General features: G+C 43.6%; 1 protein-coding gene across 1 annotated transcript in view; it reads left to right on the forward strand.

Annotated features, from left to right (window-relative positions):
• col23a1b (collagen type XXIII alpha 1 chain b) overlaps positions 1-12,308 on the forward strand; it is a 94,227-nt gene extending 81,919 nt beyond the window's left edge. The window contains 19 exon segments of the mRNA XM_084137162.1: positions 243-269; positions 424-450; positions 5,344-5,397; positions 5,488-5,550; positions 5,702-5,728; positions 5,824-5,898; positions 5,985-6,020; positions 6,115-6,159; positions 8,488-8,577; positions 8,658-8,711; positions 8,802-8,858; positions 8,937-8,963; positions 9,065-9,133; positions 9,230-9,292; positions 9,872-9,898; positions 9,978-10,031; positions 10,187-10,273; positions 11,209-11,247; positions 11,860-12,308. Of these exon segments, the coding sequence (XP_083993288.1) occupies positions 243-269; positions 424-450; positions 5,344-5,397; positions 5,488-5,550; positions 5,702-5,728; positions 5,824-5,898; positions 5,985-6,020; positions 6,115-6,159; positions 8,488-8,577; positions 8,658-8,711; positions 8,802-8,858; positions 8,937-8,963; positions 9,065-9,133; positions 9,230-9,292; positions 9,872-9,898; positions 9,978-10,031; positions 10,187-10,273; positions 11,209-11,247; positions 11,860-11,916 (978 nt within the window). The 3' untranslated portion in view covers positions 11,917-12,308.
• Positions 12,309-14,805: the final 2,497 nt, after the last annotated feature.

The raw sequence follows: 14,805 nt of genomic DNA on the forward strand, positions 1-14,805 counted from the left end.
TACACCTATTGGCAGAATAGCCCTGCCACACTTCAGAGCTGCTGTCTGTATCAAATAATTTATACGCTTTTGGATCATCTTAACTTTTTTTTTTCACATGATATGTTTGAAAATAAAAGATTGAAGTAGTTATACTATGTTAAACATCATAGATCTAAAGAGGCCTTACATCTAGTGGACAGTCAACAGAGCAAGCCTATGCCTGTTTCTTTAAATATGACTCTTTGCTTTCTAAATAACAGGGTCCTCCTGGAAAAGATGGAAATGAGGTATAACTTTATATATGTATTTTTGTTTACTTAAATATACTCATATTTTGAATCTTTAATGTACAACTTCATGAAATTCAAAGTGATGATGCATAAATGAGGGTGACTTTACATACTGGCTTCTGTAATATAAATTATATATTTTTTCCTACAGGGACCAAGAGGGCCACCTGGCATGCAGGTAATATGCCTGTGTGTGTCTACAAACATATGCGAATCACATACAGTGGTCCCTAAAGTATTTGGACACTTCGGCCACAATTAAAAATTTATGTTGCAAGCACCAAATGGCATTTATTTTGAAGAAATACAGCACAATTACATGCTTAAAAGCAGAACATGCTTAACTGCTTAAATGTCCATCCATCTATCCATCCATCTTCTTCCGCTTATCCGGGGCCGGGTCGCGGGGGCAGCAGTCTAAGCAGGGATGCCCAGACTTCCCTCTCCCTAGACACTTCCTCCAGCTCTTCCGGGGGGACACCGAGGCGTTCCCAGGCCAGCCGGGAGACATAGTCCCTCCAGCGTGTCCTAGGTCTTCCCCAGGGTCTCCTCCCGGTGGGACATGCCCGGAACACCTTCCCGGGAAGGCGTCCAGGAGGCATCCGGAAAAGATGCCCGAGCCACCTCAGCTGGCCCCTCTCGATGTGGAGGAGCAGCGGCTCTACTCTGAGCTCCTCCCGAGTGACCAAGCTTCTCACCCTATCTCTAAGGGATCGCCCAGCCACCCTGCGGAGAAAGCTCATTTCGGCCGCCTGTATCCGGGATCTTGTCCTTTCGGTCATGACCCACAGCTCATGACCATAGGTGAGAGTAGGAACATAAGATTGAACGGTAAATCGAGAGCTTCGCCTTGCGGCTCAGCTCTTTCTTTACCACGACAGACCGGTACATCGACCGCATTACTGCAGAAGCTGCACCGATCCGTCTGTCAATCTCCCGTTCCATCCTTCCCTCACTCGTGAACAAGACCCCAAGATACTTGAACTCCTCCACTTGAGGCAGGAACTCTCCACCAACCTGAAGCGGGCAAACCACCCTTTTCCGACTGAGAACCATGGCCTCGGATTTGGAGGTGCTGATTCTCATCCCAGCCGCTTCACATCACACTCGGCTGCAAACCGCCCCAGTGCATGCTGAAGGTCCTGGTCTGATGGGGCCAGCACGACAACATCATCCGCAAAGAGCAGAGATGAAATCGCATGGTCCCCAAAACTGACACCCTCCAGCCCCTGGCTGCACCTAGAAATTCTGTCCATAAAAATTATGAACAGAACCGGCAACAAAGGGCAGCCCTGCCGGAGTCCAACATGCACCGGGAACAAGTCTGACTTACTGCCGGCAATGCGAACCAAGCTCCTGCTCCGGTCGTACAGGGACCGGATAGCCCTTAGCAAAGGGCCCCGAACCCCATACTCCCAGAGCACCGTCCACAAGATGCCGTGAGGGACACAGTCGAATGCCTTCTCCAAATCCACAAAGCACATGTGGATTGGTTGGGCAAACTCCCATGAACACTCCAGCACCCTGGAGAGGGTATAGAGCTGGTCCAGTGTTCCACGACCGGGACGAAAACCACACTGTTCCTCCTGAATCCGAGGTTCTACTATCGGCCGTATTCTCCTCTCCAGTACCCTGGTATAGACTTTCCCGGGGAGGCTGAGAAGTGTGATCCCCCTATAGTTGGAACACACCCTCCGGTCCCCCTTCTTAAAAAGAGGGACCACCACCCCGGTCTGCCAGTCCAAAGGTACTGTCCCCGACCGCCACGCGATGCTGCAGAGGCGTGTCAGCCAAGACAGCCCCACAACATCCAGAGACTTGAGGTACTCAGGGCGGATCTCATCCACCCCCGGTGCCTTGCCACCGAGGAGTTTCTTGACTACCTCGGTGACTTCAGCCCGGGTGATGGACGAGTCCGCCTCCAAGCCCTCAGCCTCTGCTTCCTCAATGGAAGACGTGACAGCAGGATTGAGGAGATCCTCGAAGTACTCCTTCCACCGTCCGATGACATCCCCAGTCGAGGTCAACAGCTGCCCACCTCCACTGTAAACAGCGTTGGTAGGGCACTGCTTCCCCCTCCTGAGGCGCCGGACGGTTTGCCAGAATCTCTTCGAGGCCGACCGATAGTCCTTCTCCATGGCCTCACCGAACTCCTCCCAGGCCCGAGTTTTTGCCTCCACAACCACCCGGGCTGCAGTCCGCTTGGCCTGTCGGTACCCGTCAGCTGCCTCAGGAGTCCCACAAGCCAACCAGGCCCGATAGGACTCCTTCTTCAGCTTGACAGCATCCCTTACTTCTGGTGTCCACCACCGGGTTCGGGGATTGCCGCCTCGACAGGCACCGGAGACCTTACGGCCACAGCTCCGAGTGGCCGCGTTGACAATGGAGGTGGAGAACATGGTCCACTCGGACTCAATATCTCCAGACTCCCTCGGGATCTGGTCGAAGCTCTGCCGGAGGTGGAAGTTGAAGATCTGTCTGACAGGGGATTCGGCCAAACGTTCCCAACAGACCCTCACAGTACGTTTGGGTCTGCCGAGTCTGTCCAGCTTCCTCCCCCGCCATCGGATCCAACTCACCACCAGGTGGTGATCAGTTGACAGCTCCACCCCTCTCTTCACCCGAGTGTCCAATACATACGGCCGGAGGTCAGATGAAACAACCACAAAGTCGATCATCGACCTCCGGCCTAGGGTGTCCTGGTGCCATGTGCACTGATGGACACCCTTATGCTTGAACATGGTGTTCGTTATGGACAAGCCGTAACTAGCACAGAAGTCCAATAACAGAACACCACTCGTGTTCAGATCAGGGGGGCCGTTCCTCCCAATCACGCCCCTCCAGGTGTCACTGTCGCTGCCCACGTGGGCGTTGAAGTCCCCCAGTAGTAGTGTTGTCACGATACCAAAATTATTGTTTCGATACCGATACCAAGTCAAGTATTGCGATTTTGATACTTTTTCGATACTTTTCCTGAAAAGGGAGAAACACTCTCAAATTTCATTGCTGTGCTTTATTTTAAAACCGGGACAACATTCTAATCATATAACACACTAATAAATGAACATATGAACAGCAGATATATTAAACATTTGAACAAAATATGAAATATCAAAATATAAAAAATAAATTAGAGCAATGACATTCAAGGTAAAAAAATTATAAATTTAGCAGCATTATCTCATTTATCATAAGAAACATAAGAGCTTTATCTTGATTCTGAACTTTGAATAAAAATATGAACAGCGATTATATTAAACAATGTTTAATATTGGTAACATATGATAAGCCTCATTGGTGATATATTTGACATGTGGGGAGAGAGTTGTGGAAGGCCTATACTTCATGTTAAACATAAATATATAGCAGCAAAGACAACGTCGACAGTGTTGACGGCAAAATAGGCTACAGAATAATTCGTTCTGTATTAAGAGGTGCAATATTTGAAAATCGATAATACTTTTTTAAATTACATTTATATTGTATTTATGTCAAAACTTTCAAACATCAAAATGTCATTTATTAATATGTATTCGTGTCAAAATGACATAGAAACATCTTTTCCTATTCTATTTTGCCTGGAAACGCTTCCAACACGCTTGTGTGTCGCATGAAAAATAGGCGTCGGTTCTATTTCTAGCATGCACGCGATTTCCGCGCGTCTCGAGCTGCACCCAGACGCGTGTCACGCAGGCAGTTAACATGGGAGCCGAAATAAAAACGGACACGACACGCAGCCAGTGTGTCGCCGGCCATCTGGAACGCGGTCATTCTTAGAAGTATCGATACTAATAAATTAAGGAATCGTGACGTTTTTAATTTCCGATTTACTTTTGAAGTATCGGTGCACCGTGCAACAGAGCAAGGTAGGCAACGTACTTCCATATGTCACTCCTCGCGTCATCTTTTTCTACGAGTCGTGGACCACTTGTGCTCGCACATGCAGCCATCTCGCTGTAGTGTTTTGTCACATGACACTGACAGCGGCAGGTTCTTTGCTGCGTGCGTCAGGAAAAAAACACAGACGTCCATAGGGAGGCGTTTTTTTTTGTTTTTTTTTAAAGTATCGATACTGATAAATTTAGGTATCGTGACGTTTTTAATTTCCGAGTATCGCGATACTTTTGAAGTATCGGTACACCGTGCAACACTACCCGGTAGAACGACGGAGTCCCCAGTCGGAGCACTTTCCAGCACCCCTCCCAGAGACCCCAAGAGGGCCGGGTACTCTGCACTGCCGTTTGGCCCATAGGCGCACACGACAGTGAGAGACCTATCCCCGACCCGAAGGCGACACCGGGGTGAACTCCAACACATGGCAGGTGAGCTGGGGGGCTATAAGCAAACCCACACCAGCCCGCCGCCTCTCACCATGGACAACTCTAGAGTGGTGAAGAGTCCATCTTCTCTCGAGGAGTGTGGTTCCAGAGCCCAAGCCGTGCGTGAAGGTGATCCCAACTATCTCTAGTCGGAATCTCTGAACCTCACGCACAATCTCAGGCTCCTTCCCCGCCAGAGAGGTGACGTTCCATGTCCCTAGAGCTAGATTCCGTGTCCAGGGATCGGGTTGCCGAGGCCCCCACCTTCGACTGCCGCCCGATCCACTAAGCACCGGCCCCTTACGGTACCTCCTGCAGGTGGTGGGTCCACGGGAGGGCGGTCCCACGTCGCTCCTTCGAGCTGAGCCCGGCCGGACCCCATGGGGGAAGGCCCGACCACCAGGCGCTCGCATACGAGCCCCAACCCTGGGCCTGGCTCCAGGGTGGGGCCCCTGCTACGCCATGCCGGGCGACGTCACGGTCCTTAGATTTAATGCCATCATAAAGGGGTTTTGAACCGCTCTTAGTCTGACCCGTCACCTAGAACCTTTTTGCCTTGGGAGACCCTACCAGGGGCATATAGCCCCAGACAACATAGCTCCTAGGGTCATTCAGGTACTCAAACCCCTCCACCACGGTAAGGTGGCAGTTCAAGGAGGGGCTGCTTAAATGTAAATTGATAAATATACTATTCAAAAATAAGAATATTTGACACAATATTTGGTTACAATATCAATTGTTTTCTCATTAAGGGTACAAATGGTGTCAACGGCATGCCTGGACCACAGGGCCCTTTAGGGCCAAAGGTTAGATTGTTTTACCCCCTCCAACATTTTTTCTTTCTCATAAACACAAAGACAACCATAATTTCATGCAGGCATTGTTTTTGTATATAGGGGGATCAGGGTGCTCCAGGTACTGAGGGGAAAAAGGGGATTGATGGATCCCCTGGCTTGAAGGTGAGCTTTTCTGTTGAGAAGATGGTAATTGTAAAAGTAGATGCAGTTGTGTTGTGTTTATGAGATATAGTTGCATTCAGGTCAGTTTACTGGGTAAATGCAGATACTAAGATAATATAGTAATCATGATCCTCTTCCTTTGGGTGAAAAGGGAGATGTTGGGGATCCAGGACCCCAGGTGAGTGTTTATTGAAGTCTTTTCCCCCATTACATATCTGTTCTCTTTGAACATCTCAGATTATTGACAGTCATTTCCAACTGTCTCTCCCTCAGGGTTTGCCTGGAGAGAAAGGAGCTACTGGCTTCACAGAAAATGATGATCTGGCTGCTAGACTCAAAGCACTGCAGGTACATTTTAGTCAGAAAAAAAGTAAAATCATGTGTGATTAATTACCTATTGCCTGTTTGTATTAATATTTACTTTGTATCAATAGGGGCCTCCAGGCCCTCCTGGAGAGCAAGGGCCAAAAGTGAGTGATATATTTTCACTGAATTGCATTTACATTCAGCAGTTTCTATTGCAGGAATATTACTAGATTCGTTTCAAATATGTATTTGTAACAGGGAGAAATGGGATTACATGGAGCGCAAGGACCTGAAGGAAAGCAGGTTGGTTCCTAAATAATCTGATTATACTTAAGCCGTCTCGATCAATCTGTGACATTTGGTGACTGTGCTGCATTTACATGCGGGATAGAAACAGAGCTGGCGCCAGCCCAAGACACACGAACTGGAGGGGTATTCATAATTCTTGAATGGGCCAAGTTATTTTTTTGGTGGGAAGAGAGATCTATATTATATATTCTAGGGTCTTTATATTCTAGCTGAGCTCCCAACGTGAATTTTATTGTAGAATGTTATTTTAAAACGTTTTAATTCCATGCCGACGCGTCATGCAGCCACACTGAATGACAGATGTATCGCTTTTATTTCGTATTTTCTTTTTATTTAAAATATTCACAAATTTGTTAATTATATCATGAACTATATGATATACTACGATTGTCAAATATGTGGAAGTGAATGTGTTTTGTCGCCTTTATAATGATCATGTTAGTTGATCTTTAACGCATGATGGCCACAATTCAGAGAATCAGATCTGTCAGATTTACATCAAGTAAATTCATCAATTTCTCCTGAAATATAAAAGTGAACTGGGAGAAGAATAGAGTAAACTTTCGTTCCTCCCTAAGCCAATCTTAACATCCAAATCAGCCGAATAAGTGAGTGATGTAAAATGAAGTCTACTGTTGCTAAGACATGCTTGATATTAAACAAAATTGTTATTAAAAGCCCATTAAGATGCAAAAGAGATGCTGTTAGGCGGCCTCCTACTGCACAGAACTGCATTGAACTGCAAATACAGCAAAGTTGGAATTATCCCTTTTTTTTTTAAATAGACTTTGTGCACAGTTGGCCTTGGTTCTCTCCCAGGTTCACATCAGGAAACTGTCCTTCGTAAAATATGCTGCACAGACACAAACATTTGGGTTGTACTGTTCTGGAACAGTGTTGTAAATAAATCTTAACCACTGATTCCTATATTGTGTCCACTTTCGGAAGGGCAAATAAAGTGCTGCTTTTGCTTTCGCATAGAAACAAACAGTGTCTCCACGACATGGTGGCAACAACACTACTGCCACGCCTTCTTTCTTTGCGTATGCATTTGGGCGGCATTGTGTAATATTTCCACCGAGTGACGTTTTACCTAGGTCTGGATCAGCCTTATCTTTTTAAATAGAATAAATCTTTTAGTAGGAGACTTTGAGCTTTGTAACTTTGCAGATCTTATACATGTGCAAACAGCTACATAACACACTAAAGAAAAAGGAAAACATGAAAACGCATCATATGACCCCTTTAATGAACCTAGTATTAGTTTTTGCTGAAGTATCGATAATTAAAATCAATCGCGTTCGATGGTGGAGGGGGGACAAATTGAAACTGAGGGGGCAATGCCTCGTGGCGCCGGCCCTGGATAGGAATGGTGGCTAGCAAACAAAAACAATCTCTTGGGTTAAATTTGATCTTGAAAAGAAAACTGGGAAAAACTAAGACGTGTGTGTGGAGCAAGAGGTGGTTTGTTGTTGCCTCACTAATTAACCTATTGGAGGATTTACAGATCACTATGCACGCGGGAGAAGCCTCATGTTAAGGTTGTCACGATCACAGATGGCTGTTTTTGAGCCATCGGGTGTTTTTGACCTACTGTACATGACGTGAGAACAGTTAGCTATTTAGCACATCATTGATATAATAAATTAACCGGGCTTCAGTTGTATTGTGCAGATAATTGGTCCGTTCGTGCAAATATTATCACACTTTTGAAACGTGCTAGTTAATGCGCGCACAGTACGGTGATTCAATACATAAATACCCATGCCCATTCTCTCATGATACCTGGAATCAGTGGTACAAGTACCCCAGCCACATCGTTTTACCATTTTTGTAGCATAAACACCATAAAACCGATGAGAGCTTTGGATCTTCCAATGTTTCTCTATGGCGCTGAAACTTAAAGATGTCAGAGTTCCGGTGCCTGTGCAACTGATACTCAATTGCCATTGGCTCATCTGCGTTCGAGGGGATTTGCTTACCGATAGGTCAATTGCATCATCAGGTTTGGCGCTCTTATTGGTTGTTGATTTGACGGTTGTGGTAGGAGAAGTCACACTACGGGACTGTATGTCAAATCTTCTGACACTGTCAGAATTTCGCCTGAAGTAAAATTTGATTGCGATGGTCATTAATCAGCAGTTGCCGAACATGTCAAACTAACGATCAAAGACTTCAGATTTTTTGGGGTCTAGAATCTTTTGGGGTTCATAAAATTTGTCTCAGATGGCCAAATCCTGGCCAAAATCGTACAGTGCAAACCCGGCTTTAGTCGTGCACATATACTGCAGTCTGCATTATATAGTGTGATGTCTCATCCAGGGCCAAAAGGGAGAGAGAGGTGATGCAGGAGAGCCTGGAGCAGCAGGAGCAAAAGGGGAAAAGGGGGATATTGGGCTAACAGGGCCTTCAGTGAGTATTTACAACATATAGCATGTGATGTTTACTGAGGTTTACTGCAAGGATTATGTTATTGTATCATGGTGTTTTAGGGAGCAGCAGGGCAAAAAGGTGATAAAGGAGACTCCAGGCTTGAGGACAATTTGGTGAGTTTAATGCATACTCTACATATTAAAATATGAAAAACCTGATCCAGATGTATCTTAACTGGACTGATCTTGATAACTCTCTTGTAGGCCCAGATTATCTCTTTGCCTGGCCCACCAGGGCCTCCTGGACCCCCTGGGCATGCCGTAAGGAATACAGTTTACTACTAGTTCAGAAGCTTTTTGTTAAAGAAAGCTAAGAAGACTAACCATTTTTTCTTCCAGGGATATCATGGATTGCCTGGACCCAAGGTGAGACTGTGAAGTATTGTTCTAAAGTAATGAGGTGCATTCTGGTGCATTTTGTGGTCATGGCAAATACAATGTTTAAAATTAATTTAAATGTAACACAGGGAGAGCCTGGTGAGGCAGTCAAAGGAGAAAAGGGAGATGCTGGAGAGAAAGGTCCATCTGGGCAACGGGTAAGTTTTGTTACAAAACCAATATGCAGAAACCATTCCAAGACTTGTATAGATGTGAAAAGCCTGGACAGATACAATTCTGCTTGTTGTGCACAGGGTCCTCAAGGCTTTCCTGGGTCTAATGGCTTAGTAGGCCTGCCAGGTGCAAAAGGTGAAAAGGTCAGTGTTTTGTACACCTTAAAAAGACAAGACAAAAAATCTGAAAATAACACAAAGTTTTGTCATGAAACTCTAGATGGTGCAGCCCAATAGGTCCTTAACTCAACCTGCTCGTAATCACATCATTCTTTATAGGGCACAGCTGATTGGTTCCTGCTGTATCAGTAGCCAATGAGCTTGCGTGCTCAACCTTCAAATACTTGGGTAGCATTTGCCTTAGTAGTGCAGAGCGCTTTCAGAAACCCTCCACCTTCCCCAGCTCCACCTGTATAGATCTGCTACGGTTAATTAATGTAATCTATATTGTACAGCAGCAGCAGCATGTCTTACTTGCTCACAGCAACGTGTCGTGTATTTGCATAAACATGTCCTGTACTTGCTCTCCAGTAGCAGCAATAACCTACAGCAGCAGCAGCAATAAAACCAGAAGCAGCAGCAGCGTAGCAGATCTATTCTGCCAAGACCAAACACATCAACATTGTCATACCCATTACCATGACAAACACTTTGAGAGTTGTCATGACAGAACTAGGCCTACATATAACGCTAATTCTTCTCTCATTGTGGTTTGTTTTCAAGGGAAAACAAGGTGAACCAGGATTAGATGTAAGTGATTATTGTGCTATTGGTTACACACTTGAGTATATTAAGTAATTACTTACTGAACATGGCTCTCCTGTGACAGGGTTTCCCAGGACTTCAAGGAGAAAAGGGGGAGAGAGGAGACAGGGGAGAGAAGGTTAGAGAAACAAATATTTTATTTTCAATAATTACTGTTTGTATGTGGGTAATACTGTATTTATGGTATATTGTTATAAAATCAAATCTCAAGTCTGGTGTATGCTGTTCGAGTACAGTCTGACAAAGCAAACAATTCTTAATGTCTCCATGCAGGGTGAGAGAGGCTCAATGGGAAAGAAAGGTCTGAAAGGACAGAAGGGAGAGCAGGGACCTCCAGGGCTTGATCAGCCTTGTCCTGTGGTATGTAATTAAACCATGTGTATGTTGTTTGGAAAAAAATAAATACAGTGCTCTTTTCTGTCCCTTTTATGCACGTGAATGGAAAATTCAGATCTGTGTGAATGAGTTTACAACAGCTAGGATTTGACATGAATGGGTTTTACTGACAGGACACCAGTGGGGTTTGAGAACATGGTGGGGAGGCAAGGGTTCCATCAGATGCCCCCTGCCTTTGGTACAGTATTTTTAATCTTGTGTTTGTGCTCGCATCATTTGATGTTTCATCCTGGTGCTGTGGGTTCCCCTGTCCAAAACCATGAGATCTGATTCAGGTGGCTTGACATAGACCAGAGCTTCTGAACTACTTTTGCACAAGTTATCTTATAGTCTCTCAATTTGCAAAGCAAAGTTTTGCCCCATATACAGAATAAAATTATAATTAGGGACATGCAAAACTTCTGTTCTCAAAAAATTGACGCAATCAAATTACCTTACTTTCACCAATGTTAACACAAAATATGAAAAATGAAGCTAAAATATATATATATTTTTTTTAAAGATTAATTGGATTTAACAACCTCACTAATTACAGACTAGTTGGTTCATGGACAACTAGTTGAACATCCTATCTGATCCCTAATTCTAACTCCATTGCAAGTGTTCATATCAAACCTTATTTGATACTTTAAAAATATAGATCACATGAGAGAAATAATTGCACCCACCTGGGTTTATGATTTTGTCCATCTGAGCTGTAGTGATGATGTGAGCATGATGTGTGCTTCCTTCCACTTTCAGATTTACTGCCAAAGGTGTTCCTCTGTGGGGTAGTGTGCTTCCTTTAGTCTCACATAATCATTGGTGGCAGGCTTCTTATGTGATTCGCCATTCCTTCCCGCCCCATCAGTAAGAACTTTGAAACAAATCATTGATTTCCTTCTCTTCTTTATTGACAGGGGCGAGATGGACTGCCCATACCAGGATGCTGGCATAAGGTATAATTATATATGTCATCCGGGGACACTATGAGTCCTTCTAGTTTTCCCAACATCCTTGTCATAAAAATAAGGACATTGCATTATGACTGCTTCTTGTGTGTGTCTCCTAACCATTTTCTCCTATTGCTTTCTTGCAGTAATGACTAACCTGGAGCATGGAATTTGTACATATTGATATATATTTTGCAAGTAACGTTTGCTTTTTTTCTCCCAATTTTTTTTTTTTTTAGTAATCTCTTTTTTTAATAAATTGGGTTTTCATACAGGAGCCCCTGCAAAAATAATGTCTGTATCGCTGCATTAACAAAAGAGGGGGTCTCCACTGCCACAATAACAAGTGTAGAAAAGCAACGAAGAGAGTATTATAGGTGCTGAGACTGTACTGATATTGAGAAGAGACATGAACTCAATGCTTGTGGATGCCAAGATAATGCTGCTGATGTCCTTGAGAGAATGGGTCTTAAACCAATATAACCCTGAACTTTCTAACAGACTGACCAATGCATCTACTTATATGACTTCAAATGATGTTTTTCACTGGCTGTCTTACTTTTCTGGGTGCCATTTGAACCAACCCCATGCATTCTTCATTAAATATTTGCTTGAAAGGAAGAGGCTTCAGAATCAGGGCAGGTTGGCAAGGACAAGCAATCGTCTAAGGCCTAAAGGACACTGAATGGGCTAAATGGAGTAAGAATGCTTTGCCAAAATTCAACTGAAGGGCTCGTCTGTACTACAGGGAGGAACGTGATGTGGATATTGCACTGGATTTGTACTGGTGTACCTATAGACAAATCTGTACTCAGGAAACTCTTTTCACTTGGTCAATAGGAAACCGCATACTATCTTTTGTTCCATTGCTCACTAAAATACATCAGTGGAGTGGTGGGGGAAAAAAGTATAATAACTGATATCATGTAAAAGTCTTGTCTGTTTATAAGAAGCCTCACTGAATACAACTATTAGTCTTTTATTCATTGTTTTTGTGAGGGGATGTTTGCATCCTCAATGAGCATTATATAAAGTTTGTGTAAATAAAATGGATAATTTTTACATTTAAAGGCTAGTATGACTTATTGTGTGAATAACTTTTTACTGTGCACCGTTTTGTGATCAATTGTTTTTCCCTGTTTTAGGAGGCCAACCCATTAGGCTTAGGTGACTCTTTTAAAGGAGAATTTTTCTTATTTGAGGGGGAAATGAAATGGAAATAAGGTAGAAACCAGGGATGGTTGTAATTTTTTTTTACATTTCTGTCTGTATCTTGAAGTTCTTTTTAAGCCACTGCGTTCAAAATGTTATTCAAACTAGTTACAAGTGTCTGCTATTAAATAACAGCAGTTATCTTTGCAGCACAAACAGAAAATGCATGGTTTAGTTTTTAAACACAAGGAGTGAAATGTTACAATTAACCCTAAAGTCCGGGTTAGTTGTAACATACCCTAGGATATAAAATTATATAAAATGAGCAAATGTGCACCCGCTTTAACAATTGAACAATATTTTTGTGTGTTACATTAGCATCATAATAATAAAACTGAATAACGTGTGTGTTTTCAATATTTTCCCCATCTGTTCATATGTTTTACACTGGCACCACTATAAATTGATAGTTCTCTCCTAACTTTATCCTCTCTTATCTTTAATACTGTTTATCCTACTTACCTCACATGGACACAGTCCATAAAATGCCTCAGCTGCCCTCATCAGATATTCTGTAAGTTTTTCCTCTTGTTCATCATTGAAGACCTTATTTTCACTGTGGTAGCCTACATTCGGAAGTTTTCTTCTAACATCTTCCTCTTTTTGCAGAATCTGTACAAGTTTACATGGCAAATGCCAAACAATTTAACCGGTAACCAGACAGTTGATGTAGTAAAAAAAAATAAAAAAGTCAATGGGGTCCATCAACTGTATGGTTACTGACATTCTTCAAAATATCTTCTTTTGTGTTCAGCAGAAGAAAGAAATTCATACAGATTTTAGGGTGTTTAAGTGAGTAAATGCTGACAGAATTTTCATTTTTAAGTTAACTATTCCTTTAACTTGTGCTTGTGAGAGACAAGAGTCATTCTCCACGATGATTGGCGTAACGTGAGATGAGGTGGAAGATATATGCATAAAACTAGAGGCCGACCGATAGTGGATTTTACCGATACTGATATGTCGATAACCGATTAATCAACCGATATTTTAAAAATGGATACTGGATAAACAAAAAAAACAAAACATACCAATCCAAGTAAAACAGTACTGTACTGAAATGTGCTAGATGAAAGAAATATATAAATATAAATATCTTAAAATGAATTTTACATAACTAATTCTACAGAAAATAATTTAAACATTAAAGTTGACATGAAATCAAAATTGACCCTATTTACTAATTTGTTATCGCATATTACTAGTCTCGTGGTGAACAATTAATCCGTGCAAGTTAATACACAGAAAAAAATTGTTTCTTTAATCAAAATCTGAAAAGTTACTTCTGGTCTGGAATGGCGTTCGTTTTCTGATGATGTCAGTTTGACGGCTTGGGTTGAAAACGCTTAACCACTCCCCTCAAACTGTTAGTCTGCTATGAGCAGAGATGGAGAGGAGTAGCGCTAAAGTAAAACCCTGCTCACTTGGAAATACGTCACAACGTTCACGGGGACTTTCAAATATTACAGGTTTCCCTTACGAGAACGTTCTCTCATACTGCGTTGCAAACGCTGTGGGAAAACTCCTTTTCTCGAGAATATTGAAGCCTTTATTTTAAAACGCATTGCAGCTGCACAGCGAGAGCATCATAGCCCGCGAAGCGAGCTGATTGGCTGTGCTGCGGCAACTGCACAAACCTATGGCGAGTGCCAGACTCGAGCGCACCAATTTGGACGCATTTTAGCATTTTAGATCTCAGACATCTGAACAAGGCCCTCATGAAACGGCCATTCAGAATGCTTACAACCAGACACATCCTAGCACAAATTCGCCCAGGAGACTGGTTCTTCTCAGTGGATCTAAAAGACGCGTACTTTCACATCCAAGTGAACACCCACCCCAGGCCATTCTTGAGATTCGCCTTTGAGGGGCAGACATATCAGTACACAGTCCTACCATTTGGACTGGCGCTAGCGCCTCGTACTTTCACGAAATGCATGGATGTGGCTCTCTCCCCCCTAAGACAGCGGGGAATGCACATTCTGAACTACCTCGACGACTGGCTCATTCTGACTCAGTCAGAGGCGGAGTCCCATACTCACAAAGCCTGGCTCCTCAGCCATCTGGAATGTCTAGGGCTCAGGGTAAATCTTGCCAAGAGTATACTGTCCCCCAGCCAACGTATCACGTTCCTGGGAATGGTTTTCGACTCAGTGCTTATGAGAGCATGGCCCACAACGGTCCGGGCTCTGTCAATTCAGCGGCTCGCCGCATCGTTCAAAGAGGGCACCTATGTACCCCTCCGAACGTTTCAGAGGATCTTGGGCCTTATGGCTTCAGCATCATCAGTACTCCAACTAGGCCTACTGCGTATGCGTCCTCTTCAGCTATGGCTAGCACCTCAAGTACCAT

This window comes from Abramis brama (genome assembly GCF_963993115.1).
Source record: "Abramis brama genome assembly, chromosome: 15".
NCBI classification, from domain to species: Eukaryota; Metazoa; Chordata; class Actinopteri; order Cypriniformes; family Leuciscidae; genus Abramis; species Abramis brama.